This window comes from Typopeltis vanoorti, chromosome 19 (genome assembly GCF_054136105.1).
Source record: "Typopeltis vanoorti isolate ZY-2024b chromosome 19, IOZ_Tvanoo_1.0, whole genome shotgun sequence".
NCBI classification, from domain to species: Eukaryota; Metazoa; Arthropoda; class Arachnida; order Uropygi; family Thelyphonidae; genus Typopeltis; species Typopeltis vanoorti.
In genome coordinates this window covers 15760426-15784695 of record NC_143567.1, presented here as the reverse complement: position 1 = coordinate 15784695, position 24270 = coordinate 15760426, and the positions used below count along the sequence as shown (strand labels likewise).

At 37.4% G+C, this 24270-nt stretch overlaps 1 protein-coding gene across 1 annotated transcript in view; it reads left to right on the top strand.

The window, feature by feature from the left end:
• Positions 1–24270, top strand: part of LOC150095877 (uncharacterized) — a 710412-nt gene that overhangs the window by 407608 nt on the left and 278534 nt on the right. Inside the window, exon 35 of the mRNA XM_090409554.1 lies at positions 21318–21880. Within this exon, the coding sequence (XP_090265680.1) occupies positions 21318–21880 (563 nt within the window). The remainder of the gene's footprint in view (positions 1–21317; positions 21881–24270) is intronic.

Genomic DNA, 24270 nt, shown 5'->3' with positions numbered 1-24270 from the left:
ATAAAACTATTTGGTTGATGATTGAAAGGTTATGAAACAGCTATGAAGAATGGCATGGAATGAGACAATATATGAAAAGGAGATCAATTCTGCTTGAGCACCGGTCAAGAATATTTAACAGCAGCAATGTCTGAATCCATTTCAAAGGTCAGGAATTTAAATAATGTTTAAAATGGGTGAATGATGAGATTGAGAATGCAGCTAATAATCACTTTTGTTTTGTCACATAAAAAACAAAATAGCTGAGATTTTTCTTGGTCAGTTTGAAAAGGTGATCAGTTCAGATAGTTACTGATCATTCAGCACTCAGAAGATGTCATGGTATAGAAAGCCAAAGTGCTGAATGATCAGTAACTATCTAAACTGATCACCTTTTCAAACTGACCAAGAAAAATCTCAGATATTTTGTTTTGTATGTGACAAACTGAGAAAATAAAGATTAGATTGGAATGATATTGGTAAACACAAGGGTAAGAGGATATAATTGATGGATTTATGAACTATGAATTTGTGTATTTATTATTACTATTATTATCATCCTAAGACCCCATGTGTGTATTGTCATACACACAGCTCCAATACCATATGGAGCTGTGTGTATGACAATAAACATGGAGTCATGTGTACTGTCATATACACAGCTCATCATACTGTTCCTTAAACACACTCACATTCTCTACAGACACCACACTCTCAGGCAAGGCATTCCAGTCATTCACAATCCTGCATGCAAAAAGTTGCATGCAGAGTTGTGAATGACTGGAATGCCTTGCCTCTCACTCTTCTGTTCACACCTTCCTTATAGCTTTCAGGGATGACTTCTGGTTCTCCCCTTATCCCGCACCGTTTTCTGTAAAACCTCTTCAACATTGATCCTATAACAACCTCTTGCTAACTTTTAGGGCTCTATCATATCACCCATCTTCCCCCTATCCACTAGACTTTGTAAATTGCATCTTCTCAACTTTTCTTCATGTTCAGCATTCCAGAGATCAGAAACTACATTAGTCAGTCACCTCTGGACCCTTTTCAACATCTGTTCGTCCTTTTGAAAACCTGGTGATCAAATCTGTGCAGTAGTCCATGTGTGGCCTAATCAGAGCCATATACAATGGAATAAAAATATCCTTACTTCTACAAGTCAGTGTCCTCCGCATCACTCCCAGAATTCTTTGTGTTGTCCTCACAGTTTTGGCAATGTGTCCAATAAATTCCAGATCCTTATTCGCTATCACCCCAATATCTCTTATTTCCTTCACCCCCAACAATATATCCCCACCAAGCATAAATTCTACATCCCATCTTTGTTTCTCAAATGTTAAAACCTTACATTTTGCAACATTGAACTGGCATCCCCATTCACTTAATCTGTTCAAGTCTTCTTGTAAGGCCATAACATCTTCTCTACTCTTCATAGTTCATCACAACTTTGTCAAAGTTGTGATGAACTATGAAGTTTTATTTAACAAAGTGAGCAAACCATTAGAGCAATTCCACCCACTCCTAATTGCTATCCTAGATTGAACTAATCAAAACTGCAGCCAAAGCCTCTATTCCTAGAGGCTACAGAAAACAGTATATTCCATGCTGGAGTAGAGAAACTGGGGAACTTTTAGCAAAATATGAGGAAATTGAAGATCCAACTGTTGCTAAGGAGCTCATAGCAACCCTGGATAAAAACAGAATGGAAATATGGATCTCAACCATCCATGAACTCAATTTCATCACATTAGCTGGAAAAGCTGGTCACTTCTGAGAAAATTAGGTGGAGCAGAACCAACAACACACAAAACAGCAGAGATAACTCCTGATCAAATGGCTAATTATTTAGCCATTTGATCATTTAGATACATCCCAGCTCTATTGGGAAAATTGTTGTGCAATATTCCATCAGAAGATTGTCTTTGTCTCTTCCATCCTGAAGACGGGACCAAAACTTCCTGAAATTGTACACCCAGTATCTCAGGAAGAGATACAGGTAGCCTTAAAGCTCACCAAGAATGACAAGACTACAGGAGTGGATGGTATCCTCCCTGAGTTTCTAAAACATCTTAGTCAACAAGGCCAAACATGGCTGGCTGCCCTTTTCTCAGAAATTATAATGATTGGTAAAGTACCAAATTTGTGGTGGAAAGCCAAAATAATTGCTGTGCCCAAACCAGGGAAAGATCCAAATGATGTGAAAAATCTACAACCTATCTCCATGCTTTTCTCCACCTTTAAGTTTGCAAGAATTCTCCTTAAAAGAATTTCACCACTCATCGAAAGAGCACTCCTGATTGAACAAGTTGGCTTCAGACCAGGAAGAAGTTGCTGTGACCAGTTCCTGGCTCTGACAACACATATTGAAGCAGGCTTCCAGAAGAAACTTAAATCTGGAGCCACTTTCATTGACCTAACATCAGCTTATGACACAGTCTGGATCAGGGGCCTCCTCCTAAAGCTAGGAAATATTATAAGGTGCAAAAAAACTTTCCAGCTTTTTGAATCCATTCTCTCTAACAGAAAGATCCGGGTGCATATTGGCAGAAAATAGAGCAGGCCCAGATTCCTTCACAGCGGTCTCCCTCAGGGTTCTGTGTTATCTCTTTTACTTTTTAACATCTACGTGTACGACTTACCACACACACCATCTCAAGTAGGTATATGTACACTGATGACCTAGCGATCCTACATCAATCTACCTCCTTTGCTAACCTGGAATCAACCTTGAACACAAACGTGAACAATCCTGGAAGAATACATCAAGCATTGGTACTTGAAGCCAAATCCAACAAAAACTGTGTCCACAGTATTTCACCTGAACAATGCAGAGGCGAATCGACACCTCAGCCTTTCTTTCTGTAGAAAAATGGTAAAACATGAGCCTCACTTGAAATACCTTGGAGTGAGCCTGGACAGAAGCCTAACCTATAAAAGGCACATCACCAACCTGTCCAACAAAATTAAAAATGAGAAACAGTATCATTTCAAAGCTTGCTGGAACAACCTGGGGTTGTGGCGCAGAAGTCCTAAGGTCATCTGCACTAGCCCTCGCATTCTCTGCAGCAGAATCTTGTGCCCCTGTCTCGGAAAGAAGTGCACACACTAACATTATAGACACGCAGCTAAACTCTACCATGTGCACAATTAGTGGGACAGTGAGAAGCATCCCTCTCTCCTGGCTGCCTGTCCTATCTAACATTGCTCCACCAACCATACAGAGAAGACAAGCCTCGATTAAAGAATTTAATAAAGCAATGAGCAACCCACTCCTGTCCCTGCACCATACTCTCATAAATCCACCTAGTCTTCGCCTAAAATCTAGAAAGCCTCTCTGGGCCATGGACAAACTCTCTTCAGCTGCCCTGCCATCAACACCTGACATGTGGAGAGAATACTGGTCCAATAATCTCCCAACAACTGGCTTCCTGGTAGAAGATACCTGTGCTCTGCAGCCTGGTTTTGCTCTTCCTAGGAAGATTTGGTCATCTATCAACAGGATCAGAACTAACCAGGACAGATGTGGCTACCTACTACATAAATGGGGGCTGTTAGACCACCCTTATTGTGATTATTCTCCTGAGGTTCATACGATTACTCATATTGTGAACGACTGCTCAAGGTGCCAATTTCATAGTGGTGGCCTACAGGGCATCCACAAGGTGACGAATGAGGCCTTGGATTAGCTTTCCAGTCTAGACATTGACCTGTAGTTGGTATGGTGGTGATGGTGGTTATGGAGGAAATAGAAGATCAAGGTCCCGTTCACCATGAATATGTTATTCTCGTAGCCACTCTCATAGTCCTCGTCGAAGTATCAGCAGAACTCTGCCTAGAAGATGATGATGCAAAGTGAAATGGGTTTTCTGTAATGGATCAAGATTTTACACAAGTCACAACTGCTCTCTAATAAAACCTCAGATACTACTACATTTCTGTTGTGATGTGTTCAGAGAACATGCAGTCTTGTTATAATTGATGCAGTATGATGATTATTTTCCCTGCATTATCAACATAACATCTGTTTTACTCTATTGCTTTAAACAAAATTTTTTTTTTGAATTTTGAACTTTCCAACAGAGTAATACTGAAACTGATTATTCTTAAAAAATAAATAAATAACTTCCTGTTTCTATATTTCAAATTTTCATATACACAGTATTCAATATTCAAAATTATAACAAATTACTTTTGCTTTTTTTTAAAAAAAGGAAGATTGGAATGCAGTTCGTGCCTTTTTTGTAATGAACTTTTACATGTTAAGATTTTCATCATTTGTTTCTGGAGATTGTGATTGTACATTTCACTTGCCAGTTTCACAAAACCATATGTGTAAATAAATAAATAAATCTAATATTGAACCCATCTGCTCTAGTATGACTATCAGCTTATCATGCGGTAATCTATTAAAAACCTTTGCAAAATCTAAGTATACTACTGTGTATCCCTCTCTCTGTCCAAGGAAGCTGTCACCTTACTAAAACATGACCTCCGTTTAGCAAATTCATGCTGTCCATCAAAGATAATACCATTGTTGTCAATCCAATTCTGGATCCTAGTTCTCACCAGCTTCTCCAACAACTTAACCACAACAAATTATAGGCCTATAATTTGATGCTTGAGTTCTATCACCTCCCTTATGAAGTGGCACAATCTTGTCCTCCTTCCACAATCATATTTTAATATGATTCTTGTACTGGGTCAAATTCCAAAGGAATTTGACCCAGTACAAGAATCATATTAAAAAAATATGTCAAGGCAGATGCCAACTCCTTGGCACATTCCTTCAGAATATGTGGGGAACAGTTTTTCCTCATAAATGTGATATGTAGAACATGAGTGAAGAGCGAATTGCATAGAAAGGAATGATAGTCAGCGAACAGGAGACATATTTGAGGAATTTAACACTTTCATTGCCAAGCTGAAAATTGGAATTTCGTGTGGTAGCCATATTTTTTTCATTTTTTTATTTAGTTAGCGACGTCCACGCGATAACGCGTAATCAGCCGTTTGGTAAGAACTCGCATCATGCGATATCGCTTGATTGGCAATGAACATGTTAATAAACTCAATGTAAATAAGGCAGTATGACCTGATTATATCTCACTACTTTAACCATACTGTATATCATGCACATTGTGCTTACCCAATATGTATGATAGACATCCCCATTTTAGATATTATGCTCAATCACATATTTAATTGTAATAATTAAATCTTGCCGTGGGCATGTATGTTTGTGATTGTCTGTGAAAATACTAGTGGTGGTGTTGGTGTAGTTGCGGTTTGTTGTAGTTGATTGACTGAGTGGTGGAGACAGAGAGCTGTAGAGTAGGTACCCTCCCTCAATGAGTCTTTGAACTCCCTGGAGGTGTTACATAATAATAATAATGCAATAATGAAACAGCACCGGGAAAGATTAAAAATATTATTTAATTCTTTGCAATATTTTGTCTCAGTCACAGAGATATCTTCAGAGGGTACAATACAAAATGTATAACACAAAGTAAAACAAAAATGAGTGAAATATGTGGGAGACTAGCGTCCTAGCTAGGCAGTGTGCCATGCTGTGCATCAAAGATAATACCATTGTTGTCAATAGGCACCCGTTGGTAGCCTTAGATGTAAACTGTGATCTCGAAGTATTAGTGTTTCCCATATTTTGGGAAGTTTAATACATCCATATTTAATTAGTTTTGCCAAATTTCTGAGGACAGCTGCAGATTCTAGAAACAGTCTTTCCTGAATTTGCTGCAGTGGAGCATATCAATTTTCTTCCAGTTGGCTTGATTGACCAGATTCATGACTACAGAAATATAGAAATATTTTTTTATGTTATTCTATGCAGATAATTTTCTCTTTTTTTTTTAAATTTTAAGAGAAAATGATATAAGGGCTAGGGCGTACCCCTTAAGCGACGCGCAGCCACATCGCCCTAAAGCTGTGAGAAGTGGACGAGGGCTACCGCATCAAGGGCGGGTGCGGTTAAAGAAGCGAGCCCAGCAGGTGGAGAGGATGTTGCGAGTGGGAACACTGAATGTTGGAAGCATGACTGGAAGGGGAAGAGAGGTGGCAGACATGATGAGGAAGAGGAAGTTGGACATTTTATGTGTGCAGGAGACAAGGTGGAAAGGGGGAAAGGCAAAGGAACTGGGAGATGGATATAAATTGTTCTACTCTGGAGCGAATAACGAGGGAAGAAATGGTGTAGGAATTGTGGTGTGTGGCAGAATGAAGGGTGAAGTACTGGACGTGGGTAGAAGGAACGACAGGATCATGCGAATGAAATTGGGTCTTGGAGAAGAGCGGGTGGTCGTATTATGTGTATATGCCCCGCAAGTTGGTTGTACAGCAGAGGAAAAAGATGAGTTCTGGAACGTGTTAGATGAAGAAATGAGGGAATTGGAAGAAAATGAGATGGTGATTGTCGGAGGAGACTTGAACGGGCACATAGGAAGACAGAATAGGGACTGCGAAAGGGTGCATGGTGGCCACGGAGTGGGAATGATGAACCAGGAAGGAGAGAGGGTTGTGGACTTTGCAGTAGCGTTTGATCTGGCAATTGTGAACTCGTTTTTCTTCAAGAGGGAAGAACATTTGATAACATTTAGAAGTGGTAACAACAGCTCACAAATTGACTACATTTTGACTAGAAGAAAACATCTTAAGGTTGTGATAAATTGTAAGGTAATTCCAACAGATCAAGTAGCACAACAACACCGACTGCTGTGCGCAGACTTTAATTTAAGATCGAAGATAAGAACTTCTGGTTGCCATGGGATGAAGACAATTAAGTGGTTTCGCTTAAAAGAAGAGAGTGTGAGGAATCGTTTTAGGGAGAGAGTGTTAGAGAGAGGATTTCGGATGGACTGGAAAGTGTACAAGATTGGTGGAAACATAATTCAAAAGTAATCCTGAGCTGTGCAATCGAGGTGCTTGGTGAGACATCTGGAAAGATTAGAGAGCAGAAGGAGGGTTGGTGGTGGAATAATGATGTACAAGTGGCAGTGACAGCTAAGAGGAAGGCAAAGCAGAAGTGGGATGAGTCAAGAGTGGAAGAGGACGGAGAGGTGTACAAAGAGAGAAAGCAAGAAGCCAAGAGAGTTGTGGCACAGGCGAAGGCCATGGCATATCAAGATCTGTATGATCAATTAGAAACAAAGGAAGGACAGAGAAAAATTTACCAACTAGCGAAATGTAGAAATAAAGCAGCTAAGGACATCTTACATGTGAGGCAGATCAAAGATGCTGAAGGAAGAGTATTATGGAGGGATGTGGACATAAGAAACAGATGGAAAATATACTTTGAGGGACTTCTGAATGAGGAAAATGCAAGGACTCACAGAGGAGATGGGCAGCCTTCTGAGGGGATGGTGCAGAACATCAGTAGAATGGAAGTGACGGAGGCCATGAAGAGGATGAGGAATGGAAAAGCGGTGGGCCCCGACAGAATTCCAGTGGAGGCATGGAAGGCACTGGGGGAAGAGGGAATTGACCTGCTGTGGGACCTGTTCATGAAAGTTTTCCAACAGGAAAATATACCTGAGGAATGGAGGGAGAGTACTCTTGTTCCCATCTACAAGGGTAAAGGGGATGCACAAGACTGTAAAAATTACAGAGGAATAAAGTTGATGTCCCACACAATGAAGATCCTAGAAAGGGTTCTTGATAGTAGATTGAGGGAGGAGGTGGAGATTGCAAAGGAACAATTTGGCTTCATGCCTGGTAGATCAACAACAGATGCTATCTTTGGGTTACGACAGATGATGGAAAAATATCGAGAGAAACAAAGGGAGCTACATCTGGTATTTATTGATCTGGAGAAAGCATACGATAGAGTGCCAAGGCAAGAAGTCTGGAGGTGTCTGAGAGAGAAGAAGGTGCCGGAGAAATATGTCAGGTTGGTGCAGGAAACGTACAGAAATGTGAAGACAAGTGTTCGGACCTGTTTGGGACAGACAGAAAGTTTTCAAGTAACAGTTGGCTTGCATCAAGGGTCAGCATTAAGTCCGTTTCTGTTTAATATTGTGATGGAGGTGGTAACAGAGGAGGTGAGAGAAGATGCACCTTGGACAATGTTGTATGCAGATGACATCTTGCTGTGTGTAGATACAAGAGAAGAAGCGGAAACTAAACTGGAAAGATGGAGAAAAGTACTGGAAGAGAGAGATATGAGACTGAGCAGAAGTAAGACAGAGTATATGTGTTGCGCAGTGGGCGGTGGCCAGGAGACAGACCTGGAGCTGGAAGGAAATGTCATCAGGAAGGTGAGAGACTTTAGATACTTAGGTTCGACAGTGGAAGAAGATGGAGGAGGTGAGAAGGAAGTGGGATGCAGGATACAAGCAGGTTGGAGGAACTGGAGGGAGATGGCTGGAGTGTTATGTGATAAGAGGGTGCCGATCAATCTGAAAGGCAAAATTTATAGGACAGTAGTGAGGCCAGCTATGACATATGCTATAGAAACTGTGGCCCTGAGGAAAAATAACATCAGCAGGATGGAAGTAGCAGAGATGAGAATGCTTAGGTGGATGTGCGGTGTGACCAGAAAGGATCATCTGAGAAATGACTATGTCAGGGGAACAGTGAAAGTTACGAACTTAGGAGCGAAAATACAGGAGGCAAGGTTGAGATGGTTTGGTCATGTGATGAGGAGGGAGGACGAATATGTGGGAAGAAGGGTCATGCAGATGGATGTGCAAGGAAGGCGGAAGCGTGGGCGGCCAAAGAAGAGATGGAGGGAGCTGGTAGAAGAGGACTTGAAGATGAAGAACTTGGATGTGGTGACAGCCCAAGACAGGAAGGTGTGGAGGAGACTCATAACAAACAGTGACCCCACTTAAGTGGGAGAAGCTGCAGAAGAAGAAGATTCTATGCAGATAATTGGTAATCTTTCAATATGTCCATAGCAAGCCAACTTTCAGGAACAAGGAACTGAGAGGGGAGTAAATTTGATAATACCTTAATTGAATGCAAAAAAGGTTGTTAGTTTTAAGTAGGGTTTGAAGGCTGGGTAGAGGTTGCATTTTTTTAGAATTCTGGCTGTTTTTTTTTCTGATGTGCCTTCTTAAGAGAAAGTAGTGGATTGGATAGAAGGGTTGATTATTTTTCATTGTATAGGAACTGGAGCTTTCGATAGGAAGGTGTGATTTATATGGTTGAGCTCTGTTGCAAGAGATTCGTGTATACTTTTTCAGTATACAGGAAGTTACCATTACAAGATACATTACCAAAGTGTCTAGGAATACTGGACTGTTATTAATTTCCTTTTCTATTGTAAATTGGATTCTAGGGTGTATTGAGTTGACAGAGGAAAGAGTCTAATGAGTCTGGACCATGAGGCCAAATAGAGAACACATATCATAGTCAAATAGGAGGTTTGAGAGGTGCTGAGTCGAGAGCTTGATTTTCAGTCTTATGTGAAAAAATTGACAAGGAGCAGTGAGAGAGGATAACTCTTAGTGGTACCCTCTGTCTGTTTGTATATTTTGTTCTTTCAAGAGAAATATCCAGAATGGATGGCTGAAGAGATTTGTGATATCAGGAGGAAAAACGACTACTACCATCATCATCATTATAAAATTCCTGGCACGTACCCTGACAGAGTGTACAGAATGTTATGATTGCACTACGTGAAAAACTTACATCGTTGCTCACTTGCCTATCAACAATTTTTCTCCAAATCAATCTGTTATCTGTCAAGAATCCAACATTATCAGATCTTATATTTCTGTCTTCTAAGGCACTTTTTACTGTATCAGTCCACCTATTATCTTGGTCTTCCTCAGGATCTTTTTCCTGCCAACTTGGCAGAGAATGCTTGTTTTGCAATTTTTCCTCCTGCATTTTGTTTAATTGACCATTGCACCTGAGATTAGCTCCAGAGCACAAGGTATTGCATTTTGGAGTGCAGAAATATAAGGCTGTGTACTATATTGGTGGTGCCATACTGCAGGAAGCGGATGAGATTTGGGAGTGATGATTTACAGTAGACTGAAGTTTAGAGGGCATATTGCAAGTGTTGCAAAGGCTGCACATTATAGTGCTGTTGTGATAAGAAGTACTTTACGTGCAGGGATAAGGAACTGGTTGTACCATTGTATAAAATACTGGTCAAACCACACTTGGACTATTGTGTTCAAATTTACTCACCTGGTTTTCACTGTGATGTGGAAACATTGGAGAGGGTCAAGAAATGAGTGACTAAGACAATATTTAACTTTGGAATGCTGGCTATGGAGAGTGGTTGAAGAAATGTGGATTGCAGAGTTTGGTGCAGTGATTCTTAACCAGTGTTCTCCGGAACACTTGTGTTCCCTGAACTGGTTACAAGTGTTCCACCGGTGAAAGATGTCACATGACACAGTTCTGAGTGTAATTGGCTACTCTGATCCTAACAACTGAAGACTGCTATGTACATTGATTTTTAAACCAATAGACTTGTGAGCTCAAAGGATTCGTTACCCTTGCAAAGAAAATAAACCCAAATATTATATCTACGTACTGTTTTTTGCACAGAAAATCCCTAGTTTCGAAAGCATTACCGGCAATATTAAAACCTGTAGTAGACCAAGTTGTAAATATGGTAAATTACATCGTCAGGACCTTTAAAAGCACGCTTTAAGTATGAATCTTTGCCTTTGCCCACTGAAATAAGATGGTTATTCAGGGATAAAGTGCTGTTCCAAATTTTAGAATGAATTATTAAGCCTTTTAAGAATAAATTATTGGCGTTTTATTCAAAATGAAGGTGCAGATGCTTTTGTAACATGTCTTCAAAATGATATTTGGTGTGCTAAAATGGCATACTTAGCCGATATTTTTAATTACTTAAATAGCTTTAATACAAGGAGAAAATGAAAATATTTTGACATCCACTGACAAATTGTTAGCTTTTCAGAAAAAAATATCTCTTTGGAAAAACGCATATTAGAAAAAAATACAGTAGATATGTTTCCATCGCTCCATAATAAAAATGTCGAGGGAATTATTTCAGTTATAACAGAACATTTAACAATATTGGAAGAAAAGATTTCAAGTTACTTTCTTTCCTTAAATATACACAATTATGACTGGATATGAAATCCATTTGGCACAATTAATATATCGAGTTGTGAATTTTCGTTACAAGAAGAAGAACAATTAGTTAACTTGTCATCCGATCATACTCTAAAAATGAAATTCTCTGAAATAACTCTTAAGGAATTTTGGATTTTTGTCTAAGCGGAATACCCAACTCTCTCCACAATGGCATTGAAAATTTTGTTACAGTTTTCAACATCATATTTGTGTGAGCTCGGTTTCTCAATATTAACCAATATAAAAACTAAAAAAGCGTGAAAGACTTACTAATATAGATAGCGATGTGGGTAACGATATCACATATTAGACCTGATATTGCTGAAATCTGCAAAAGCCAATAAGCTCAAGTATTGCATTAAAATAAGTTCAATTTTTATAAAAGGCAAGCCATGCATATTTTTATTTGTTAGTTTTATGATCCTAATGCTTTTGGTGTTCCCCCAAAATTTTCTTATAATCAAAAGTATTCTGTGATTTCAAAATGGTTAAGAACCACTGGTTTGGTGGATAGGAGGAAGAGAGGTGATATGATAGACACATTTAAGTTAGTGAGAAGATTTTATAAGATTAATCCAGAGGGGATTATAAAAAGAGTAGAATACAAGAGGTGAAAAACTAGAGGTCATTCGTGGAAGTTATGTAAGAGTGTGGTGAAGAATGGTGTGAGGAGTAGAGTTTTTACATGGAGAATTGTCAGTGAATGGAACACATTACCAGAATGTGTTGTGAATGCAAGGAGTGTTAAGGATTTTAAGATTCAGTGTGATGAATATGTTGTCAGTTGAGTGAACCTCCCATGATGAGTCTGCTGCATTGAGGGTGCAATAATAATATTTTGTACTACTGTTCTGTCACTGTTTCAGTAAAGAGTCTTTCAAAGTAATTACTTCAGACACCTAGAATATCTATATCTTCAGTTTTCACATCACATTTATCATCTTTGATTCCTTTTACAGTACTCTTCTTCTATTTCTTAGTATTTTCACTAGCTTTGAGAACAGTTTGCTGCTACCTCCAACTGGAAAAGACTTGAGTTCAATTCTTTTGTGACAAGAGGAATCTTTAGAATTTGAAGGTGAGATAGTTGATCTCATATGGAAGTAATCCCTTTTTTTTCAATTTTTTAATCCCAGGTTTTTCATCCCTTATACTCAAGTTTGTCATCCCACATAAAGGCAGTTTAGCTATGAGAACACATGCACAATTTACAGACATAAAATAACTATTGGTGGTGGGTTGCAAATGCTGTTGTATGTAGTTGATAGATTAATTAGTGGAGATGATGAGGTGTGTGTTGTAGTGGAGAGTCTTCTATCGATGAGTCCTTGGAGTGTCATATAATAATAATAATATTCTTATCAAAGTATTTACATGACTTTTGTTTAGCTACTTTTACACGTAGCTTTGCTCACTTACATTTTTTCTGTATTCTTTTAGGGCATGTACACACTTATTTGCTAGAAACTTTCAATATGCTTTCTTCATAATTTGTCACTGATTTTCCAAGGTTTGGTTCTTGTTTTCAAACTGCTTTATTTTTTGTTGAATAATATTTGTATAGTTGTGTTTACAGTTCACCTGTAAAAGCTGTTCAACTTTAATTCTTTAAAACTTTCTTACATATTATTCTTTTCAATATGATATTCATTTTTATTCTACTTAACACAAGTGCTTATCACTCCCAGTTTCAAATCCATATGCTCTCTCCTGAACTAGCATTGAAGATATCATCAACAGCACCATAGATCAGTGAGGCTGTTCATCTTTTTTGTATTATCTTCTCTGCATGTGAATTTGTGCAAATTATTATTATTATTATTATTATTATTATTATTATTATTATTATTTGACATCTCTAGGGAGTCTAAGGACTCATCAGATGAGGGCACCTACTCTACAACTCTGTCTCCACCATTCAGTCATCAACTGACTGCAACTCCAATGCCATATGATGTGGATCATGGTGTTAATAATGATTAGTCTTTATCCTGAATAGAAATTCAGCAGCAGATACCTACCATTATTATTATTGGCTTCGCTCCTTTTTTTTCTGAATTCTCCCAAACATTTCAGTACGCCTCACATTTATTTCCTGCTCTACTATTTAGATGTCTGACAAGGATGACCTTGTTGGATATCTGTTGCCTTCTCTAATGACTTGATAATTCTACTTTTCCTTATGGAAAGCTTTTGTGAAACCATAAGCAAAAATCAGTTTTATTATCCATTTTCCTCTTTTGAAGTTTGTCCACATAACTCTAGTTGAAATTGTCTTTTAATCTAAAAGTTTATCTTCATGTTTGGTGTTGATTGCTATTTTCCTTGATCCTCATTGCCCAATTGAGGATCAAGGAAAGGAAATCTTCTTTGTTACATTAGTCATGCTCATGTGGGACTTTTCCTGTTTTACTGCAAGTTCTGTTTTCTTTCCATTGATGCTCATTATGTTAGCAGTTCCTATCGTCAATTCTTTTATTGTTGTGTTTGTTCCACTGGCATTTGACTGGCTGACACCCAGCTAGCATGAAGTCTCATCATGCTGTATACCATCATGTTTATTTCTAGTTTGAGCCAATAAGGGGTACAATTTGGCAGCTATGTCCCAAATTGCAAGCCCATCCTTGTTCGTTCAGCTCCCCAATAGACACCACCAATGGTGTATGCTATGTGAATGTGAGGATTCTTTTCCTTTTCCCAAGGAAGCAAAACAATGTTTTGCTCATGAAATATATTCATGACTGAGCTACTCGTATATAGAGGCTAATGACTTCATATCACTTGCCTTAGTATGTATCCTATAATGCAAATTACACCCCATTTCGGATCTGTATAATGCTATGCATAATGGGAAGGGCCACTGCCCAGACCAATTTTGTTATTGAGGTCTCATCAGTGGGAGCCAGACCTGGGAAAGATAACCAAGTTGAAGTAATGCAGAAATCATGTTTTTGTTTTTTTTTTAATTTTTTTTTATTGAACTTGATAAAATATACATTGGAAGATAGATAACAAAAACGGACTATTTACATATTATAAGAATGTATATTACAGGAAAAAATGATTTTTCTTTTTAGATATACAATAGAAATGAAGGGAAAAAAGGTACATTAGTGGTAGTGTTGTGTCCCAATTTACGATTTCTACTCTAATCTTACAAATTCCTTTTATCTATATTCTTCTAACTTCTATGCCCGAGATTTTACCAAAACTTATACCAATATCTAAGTTATTGCTCCCCGTAGTACCCCTAATATTTGTATTTATACTGCGTCTTTTGGGATATTTAGTTTAGGATATTACATACATAAACAAGGAGAAAGAACTCAAATATATCTGAAAGTGTAACTATTGCAGTCGTGACACTTAACTCGAATCTCAACTTAAATTTTCTGCATGACTAAGTACAATATTTTCAAGTGGTTATCAACTGCACCATTTATGTTGTCATAAATAGGGAGAAAGTCAATCTCGAATATATCTCTTAGTATTTAAATATTATTGCAGTCGTGACTCTTAATCTCTTTCCTCAACATTAAATTTCCCACGTGATTAGGTACGATGATTTTAAGCAGTGCATTGGATTAGCAACATCAGACAACTCTTTTATCATTGAACGAAAGGTTTATTAAGTTTCTAAACATGGTACAATTCAAATACTAAACTAAAATACTTATAGACTAACATTAAATCATTACAAGCAATATGGCTATTTGTGATTATGCTGCCATACACATTAATTCATAAATTCACCTGATGTGAACAAATTAGATCAATTCACACTATCTGATTATTCATACTGAAGTAGATTAACAAATCATTCACTGCTAGCACATACTTGTGACATTTTAATTATTTTATACATTACATTAGGCATCCAATTCTTAGGATACGTAATTACTTAATTCACACTATTCCGTTATACCGTTATTTGCACTAACACACAATTATGTCATTTAAATATCTTGTGCAATATAATAGACATGCAAAAATACCTTAGGACTCTTAATCATTCACAAATCTTTAACACTAGTCAATCTACACATAACACATTCTATCATATACTAAAGTCCTAGTATAACTTCAACAGTTCTGTATTGGAATCATGATACTTTTCACAGACAAATTTCTAGCTAACATAACATAGGTTATGATTTACAGTACCTTTCTTGAGCTCTTCGTATGGGCCTTTATTCTTTTCCAAATGAACCCCTGGTATAACTTCTCGTAACTCTGGAATACTTTAACACACATATATTTGCTCTACTATCAGCAACGAGGACATCGATCTCTTTACAGCTTTCTGCTTTGCGTAGTTATCACTAGCGTCGAAATGAAGAAGATCCCTCCTTTTCTAGGACTCTATGGCAATTTTTCCTTTGCTTCCTACTCGGGAAAATGGGAATCGAAATCCCGCTCACTTTCGTTTCCGTGTTGTGATGAGGAGATATCACCCCTGTCGCCACTCAGGAAAACCCCGTGAACTCCACTGGAACCAAAACCAAACTCCAAGGCCAAAAGCGACTATCCAAAAAGAGTCCTCTCCAGGGGGTTACCAACCTTATAGCTGCTTCCCTAACGGCACCTTTTCTTACTTCCTTTCTCCTCCTTCTACTTGTTTTTTAATCATCAACCAATTAGGGTGGCGTTTTCTCGCCAAACGTCATTTGATCGGCAAGCCCATTCTCAATGTTTCAATCCGGGGATCGGCCCTAAGCGATAGCTTTGCTTTTCTTGTGCTAGCCTGACTTAATCCCCTTTCAAACCTTATCTATGAATTCTACTTAATAACTTAATCTCTCACATAACGTATTTTATGACTCACCCATTTCTACTTATTTACTTAACTCTCTCATTTTTAATCGTATTACAATATTAATCTATACTTTCCTTTGTTAGCTACTTATTTAGTTAGAATTCCTTATTTTAAGTCATATTACAATATTAATATATTCCTTCCTTTATCAGCTACTTTAACAACAACCCTTATGTTTTATACATATTACTGGATGCAAGAAATTTTCCATTAAATAATTCATTTTTTTATGCAGGGGTTTTAATTTATGATATTTATTCTTCATGTTACACCATGATGGCTGAGAATACTATATTCCTAAGATATCAGGTGTAACAGTAGGCAGGATGTGTCTTTTCAGTAAGAGTCAATATTACAATTACAGTTCAGCATCACTTTTAGTTTTTCTTCAGCTGAAGTGTACTGTCGTTGGCAATCCAGAACAGGGTACCAGTTGGATTCCACTCCTCTATGAATTTTGTGACAGCTCCTGTTTCTTTGTAGCAATCAAATTCCAGTGAAAGCCTGCTTTGTAGTTTCCGTCATAGGCTACACACAGGACCAGCGCATAGTATTTTTCTTGTGTGTGCGATTAATGTTCGGCGCCTTTCCAAAAAAGTTTTTTTTTAATAAAGTGTGAATAAAATAAACAGGAAATGAAAAACAAACGAAAACCGCTTTACAGTATAATGTTACCTATGGATTAGTCCTGCTTATAAAATTTTTTTCAAGTTATATAAATTTTCAAAATAATATAAAATAGTAATATAAAGTTAAGATATTTATTCAAATATTCTTTACATTAATTTTGCTAAAAGGGATTCATCTGGCTTTCATTTTAGTGAAATCCTGTAGCAGTACATCAATGTTAATAGACTGATCAATATTATTTTCTGTTGAAATTAGTGCCAAACCATTTAGTTTTTCTTGACTCATGCTTGATCGCAGGTAGTTCTTTATTAATTGTAATTTAGAAAATGTTCTCTCTTCCTTAGCAACTGAAATGGGCAAAGTCAATAGTATTCTCAGTGCAATCAGTGATTATATATAGATAGATATATTATATAATATTTAACTGCATCTAAAAACTGAGCATGCTGAAGCACAAATTCAGGAAAACGTAAGCAATTAGAATGGAAGCAAGTGAGTTTGGGTGAAGACACCCGTGAGACGAGTGAGTGTGAGAATGACCAAGCGTGGAGACTAGTCTCTCAAGTAAAAATATTGAATAGGGTAGTTAATTCAGGAAGTAAAGTGGATGGGAGACTAAAGGGATGCTGTAGTTTCTGTATACTAATGCCAGAAGTATCAGGAACAAGAGGGAGGAGTTTTTGGCATTGGTTAGTGCAACCTCTAGCTAGCAGCAGAATGATGTAGTTACTGGGATTGAATGTGAAGGGTTTAGTATTTTCACGAAAGATAGAAAAGATTGGATCGTGGAAGGAGTACTGCCGATTATAGCAGAAGAATTGCAGCCAAAAAGAATAGGAAACAGGTGGAAGTTGGCTGTTCATTTAAAAAATCTGGTGAGATTAAGGCCAATTGCTATAGGCCAAGGAGTTCCACAGATGATCTGGAAGTCATGCATCGCCACATTAGTACAATGAGTACAGGTCAAGTGATTATTATGGGGGACTTCAACTATGAAGATATAGACTGGAAGAAAGAAAGATCACATGGCAGGAAGGAAACAGAATTTATACACCTGCTAAGAGATAATTACTTAAGGCAGCATGTGATGGAGGGGACTAGGGGGTGTGAGGGTATTGGACCTGGTCATAGGATCAGAAGCTATCCATAACATTGCCTCCAATTGGGGAAAATGACCATGCGGTCTTTATTTGGGAGATTGCAAACATAAGGAATATTCTATCAAGAAGGGATATATATGTGGAACTACAAAGCAATACTTCTGGCAATTCCTTATGACAATCTTAGGAAAAAGCTTAAATCTGTGCTACAGGATAAGGATGTTGGTAGTGCATGGGAGATAGTTAATGGTAATTAATCTGGAAGAAGCGGTATTAAATTGTATAACTAGGGTAAGGAGGGTTAATCAGATAGGAGTTAGATGGATGAGAAATATCATCAAGCATGAGCTGCAAAAGAAGAAAATGCTGTGTAGGATATATAAAGAGAAAGGTGACAAGCATGGCAAGGAAGGCAAAATCAAATTATGAGAAAAATCTACCTATCGAGAGGAAGAATGACTATGGAAGATCAACCTTAATGAGTGATAATGGTCACAAGGAGACAAAAGTGGATAAAATAGTTGAATTACTGAGTGACCACTTTGCAAAGGTATTTCATCCTAGTAAGGTTACTGCTTTAACCCATGTGACAAACATTAATGTGAGGAACAGAGGTGAATGAATTAGAGGTTCTTAGGATATTGCAGAATCTCAATGTAAATACAGCTGTGGGATTAGATGGGATATCAGGGTTTTGAGAGAATGTATAAGGAAATGGGCAATGCCTTTTAACTAGGCTCTTTAATTTAATTCTCAGCTCTGATAGAGTTCCAAGAGAGTGTAAAGAGGACAAAATTATTCCTTTGCATAAGGGAAGTTCTAAGACCACAGTAGCAAATTACAGACCAATCAATATCTCAGGCATGGTGGTAAAAAGTATTAGAAAAATTGGTAAAAAAGATAATTCAAGAATGGGTAGATAAAAATATGATACTGTATGAGGGTCAAAATGGCTTTGTGAAGTGTCAGTCGTGCCTTAGTAATTTACTAACTTTTTATAATAGAGTAACAGCTGAGTTGAATAAAGGAAATGGCTACATAGTGATTTTGCTAGATTTTGCAAAGGCATTTGACTGAATACCATATGAAACACCGTTTCACAAATTAGATACATTGATGATGTTTTCACGATCTGGTCCCAGGGCCGCCAGACCTTAGACACATTCCTTAGCCACCTAAACAAACAACACAAACGCATACAGTTCACAATTGAAATTGAAAAACACACTTCCGTTTCTAGATACACTTGTCACACGTCTTCCCTCGGGCAATCTTTCCTTTACTGTTTACCAAAAACTGACACATACAGGACAATATATACACATAAACTCCTACCACCACCCAACACAAAAACTAGGTGTCATCAACGCGCTAAAAAACAGAGCACAGACGATCTGTTCCAGTGAACAGGCACTAAAAGACGAATTTAAAATTATCAGTAATAACTTACAAAAAAAACGGATACAGCCAAAACACTATTAACAAAATTCTCTACAAAACCACAATAAAAAGCAAAGACAAACCAGACTACAGTAAAACTATAACCATTCCCTACATTAAAGGAATATCAGACAAAATAAACAGAGTACTACAAAAGTACAACCTCAAAGCCACCTTTAAACCTCCTGCAAAATTAAAAAGCTTACTCAACTCGTCCAAAGACCCACTCCCTCCACTAGCTCACCCTGGAGTATACCGGATTTATTGTACTTGCAGCATACCATATATAGGAGAAACAGGATGTACTATTCCTATTAGACAAAAAAAGAACATAAACGACACATTAAATATAATAATTATGATGAAGCTGGCCTTTCTGATCATGCCCTGAATACCTTACACAGAATTGACTTGAAAACCACCAGCTGTCTACATCACACTAGAACATGGTATGAACGGAAATTCAAGGAAGCCTGTGAGATTATTATCAACCACCCTAATCTGAACAACAATGATGGTCTAAAAATCCCAAACATATGGAAGGTATATATTTGACCTTCCTCACCAAGAACAACTATAAACAGGACTGTTGAAAAATCCAGTATTGTAAATCAAAAATAAGAATTGTAATACTAAAAATAGGACACCAATTGTTTTTGAAAGAAAACGATCTAAAAGAATGTTTATTCCTGTCATTGTAAAATAGAATTTAGCTTGATGTAAAAATTTATTTATTTATTTATTTTATTTTTTATTTTTTTCACCAGAGGTCACAGCAGTAGAATAACATGTGATCAAATCATTGTTTCTCTAGCTTATAGTTAATGATGTAACTCAGCTTGTCCTATATATTTATGTATGCTCCAGATGATGATCTTCATGTGAAGATCGAAACGTCGGGATAATAAAAAAAAAGTTTTTTAACACGGTTGTAAATTTCATAAAATTTTTAAAATGAATGCTGATCACCGTGTAACCCTAAAAGAAAGGATTAAGATAATTCAAGAATGGGTAGATAAAAATATGATACTGTATGAGAGTCAAAATAGCTTTGTGAAGCGTCAGTCATGCCTTAGTAATTTACTAACTTTTTATAATAGAGTAACAGCTGAGTTGAATAAAGAAAATGGCTACATAGTGATTTTGCAAAGGCATTTGACTGAATACCATATGAAACACTGTTACACAAATTAGAACAAATGAGGATGGATATGGCACTGGTTAAGTGGATAAGAGGGTGACTGCTGGACAGATATCAAAAAGAGGCAAAAGCAGGTGACTACTGGTGTGCCACAAGGTTCAATGCTGGGACCATTGATATTTAATTTATACATAAATTATATAGGAAATAACCTGAAAGGAAATATTCAGTTGTTTGCTGATGATGCAAAATTAGGTAGAGTAATAGTTAATCAAGGTGAAGTGGAGAGCTTGCAGGATGATTTAAATAGGCTTTTAAATATATTTAAATATGTCAGTATGGGCAAAAGATAATGGGTATCAGTTTAATGTGGAGAAATGTCAAGTTATGCATTTTGGGATAAATAGATTACAACCCATGTATCACATTGATGGCACTGTACTCCAGGAAAGAGATGAAGCTAGAGATTTGGGGGTGGTGGTAGACAGAGAGTTAAAGTTTAGAGGACATATTGCTAAGGTTGCTAAGGTAGCCCATAAAATTACTTGGCTATTGAAGAACACACTAACAAGTAGAAGTAAGGATGTTGTTATTCCTCTTTATAAGGCCTTGATACATCCAAATGGGATGAGGAAGTGGTGGAGAGGATTCAGAGGCGAGTGACCAAGATGGTGAGTGGCCTGTGGAATGTTCCTAATAAGGATAGATTGAGGGTGTGTGGATTGCAGAAGTTGGTTGATAGGAGAAAAAGAGGGGATATGATAGAAACATTTAAGTTGCTTAAAGGGGTTTTACAGGATAGATGCGGAGGAATTGTTTCAGCACTTGGCTCGAGGGACCAGAACAAAGGGTCATCCTGGAACTTGAATAAAGGTGTGATTAGTAGGGGTGTGAAGACTAGATGTTTTACTTGAAGAGTTGTAAATGAGTGGAATGGGTTGACAGAGTCATTTGTGAGTGTTTTGTCTGTTAATGGGTACAAGGAGAGGTATGATAATTTGGCTCTCCTGTGATGAGTCTTTGGACTCCATGGAGGTGCCCATATAATAATAATAGTAATAATAATAATAATAATAACATATACACACACACACACAAGCACACATAATTTTTTTTTATATATTTATAGATGACTGTGCTGAGAGGCCATGTCTCCTTGGAGCTAACTGTACAGACCTATTGAATGATTTTACTTGTGATTGTCCTTCTGGATTTGGTAGCAAAAGGTGTCAAATGAAATATGACTTATGTGCTCTTAATCCCTGTGATAATGGTATTTGTATTGATCATCTTTTTTATTTTGACTGCATTTGCCAACCTGGGTGGACTGGTGTAACCTGTGATCACAATGTTGATGAGTGTTCCAGTAATCCTTGTGCCAATAATGGACAGTGTATTGATATGATAAATGGATTTCGCTGTCACTGTGATGCTGGTTTCACAGGTTATCGATGCCAACATCATATAGATGCTTGTGAATCATTACCATGTCAAAATGGTGGTACTTGTTTTGACTTAATTGATGGATTTTCTTGTCATTGTCGTCCTGGATATGTTGGACTTCAGTGTGAAGCAGAGGTTGATGAATGTGTCAGCAGTCCTTGTAATCCAGCTGGAACAGAAGAATGTTTGGATATGGATAATATGTTCCATTGCGTGTGTAATTCTGGGTATACTGGAGAGCTGTGTGAGGTAAGAAATTTGTTCTTATTAATTTTAAATATATGATAAGTTAAGTGACATCTACACCCCTGAGGTCTTTGGGAGAGGTAAGTTGTTATTAGGATTGATGAGGAGTTGCGGTTCAAATAATGATTAAAATTTTAAATAACAGAGATCAGAATGATTGATTTTTGCACTTTACTAGTGCTAGGTTAGCATTTTGATTCTTCATATAATTAGTAAAATTGCAAATAATGACATCATAATGATCATTGTTCAGACTTCAGTGTTAATATTATTGTTCACTGTTAATATTATTGGTAGAATTGCAAATCATTGATGTCAGAATGATTGTTTATCACATGATATGTTGGAATTGTATAAATTGAGTCAGCTCAGGAATGATACCACAGGAATGGAAGTAATATATAATAATTCCATTGTACAAGAGTGGTGCAAAAACTGATGTGTCTAACTACCCCCAATCAGTATCTCTAGTGTGGTAGTGAAGATTTTAGAGAAGTTGGTAAAAACTTGCGTAGAGAAATGGACAGGCCAAACAAGCTATACTCTGCAAGGAGAAGCATGGGTTTACTAAAGGAAGATCATGTTTAGCAAATTGCTCATATTTCATGGCAATGTTGGTGCCGAGTTGGATAAAGGGAATGGATACACTATGATAATGTTGCATTTTATTAAGGCATTTGATAGGATACCACATGTATGGCTGTTGCGTAAACTGGAGAATATGGGATTGGAATATAAACTCTTGACTTGGATCAGGGGATGGTTGACAGACAAATATCAACAAGTGGTATACAGTGGGTGTGAATCTACCAGATTTAAGTTGACCAGTGGTGAACCTCAGGGTTCAGTCCTTGGGCCATTGTTGTTCGGTCTATACATTAATGACATCAGGAAGGATCTAACAGAAGATGTGCAATTGTGTGCCAATGATTCGAAAATAAGCAGGGCAATGAGGAATGCTACTTGATATGTAGCACTTACAAAATGATTTGAATAGGCTGGAAATTTGGGCACAGAAAATGGCTGTCAATTTAATGTTAGTAAGTGTAAAGTTGTGCACTTTGGCATGACAAGATTTCCCACCGCATATTATGTTAGGGGGATTATACCACAAGAAACTGATGAGGCTAGGGATCTTGCCTTAATGATGAATAGGAATTTGAAGTTCAAAGATCACATAGCAAAAGTTTCAAATAGACCTCTGGTGATAATTGCAGTGTTGAAGCAAACCTTGACATGTAAGGATAAGAAAGTCATTTTACCTCTTAATAAGGCCTTAATAAGACCACGCCTGAATTTGTTTTCTATATATGTTACAAAAAACTTTTAAAGTGTGTTATAGTTTTGAGGCCATGTCAAAATTTTATCATGAGGTGGGAATTGTTCTTGTGGACATCACCAGGTCCTCTCATCCCCATTGAACACATCTTGACTTAGGATTGTTTTGCATCAAACATCGCCCTACTTGGTAATAGTGTAGCCCAATGTAATTGAACTCTTCCATCCAGACAGTGTCCCATGTCGCAAGGCTCACATTGCACAATCATGGTTTGAAGAGCATATTCAGTCATTCTATAATGCTCCCGTGACTACCTAATTCTCCTGATTTGAATCCCATCAAACATTTGTGGGATCTGTTGGTCAGTGTCTTGCTCAATCACTGATCTCTGGACACCTTTCATGGTCTAGTGATACTCATCCAGAGGAGTCTCCATAAACTGAAATGCTTACCCAGTAGCATTTCAGCTCATCAGTGTATAAGGTTTATCTGTCTGTGCAGTTCATACTCCTTTTCAGAAGTGCCTAGCCTGTATCAGCATGTAATTGTTTTTTTCTGGTAACTTCTGTTTAACATCAACAGCCTCAAACCATTGTGTGTATTACTCATACCTTATAATTTAGGATCTCTACCTGGGTTGTATTTAATCCCTTTGCAATCATTAGCAATACTTCCTTGCTCTTGCTATCCTACCTGTCCTTCCTAAATATGCTGTGCCTAAATATACTAAATATCATGATTTTGATGACATGCTGATAAATTTTTGGTTCCTTCATTTACCTGTGCTAAAATTCATTACCTTCCTTCTTGACACATCCAGTATTAGTGAACATGCATAATAACCACCATGTGATGGTGTGAATTAAAATAATTCTTAATATATCACTGGGTGAATAAGCAGCTTGAGTTGATACATCAACCAAATTCAAATTCCCCACTGTCACAAACATTGATTTTCTTGTCTGATAAAACTAGTTCCATCAAGTGGTCATCCCTTCCATGCTGTCATTATCACTTACACTCTTTCTGTTATAGCATTTCTTATTTCTCACTTTAGTGCATATGTCCAGGCTCTCATACTGCCACCTTGTCATAACTAATTTCTCTGTGTATA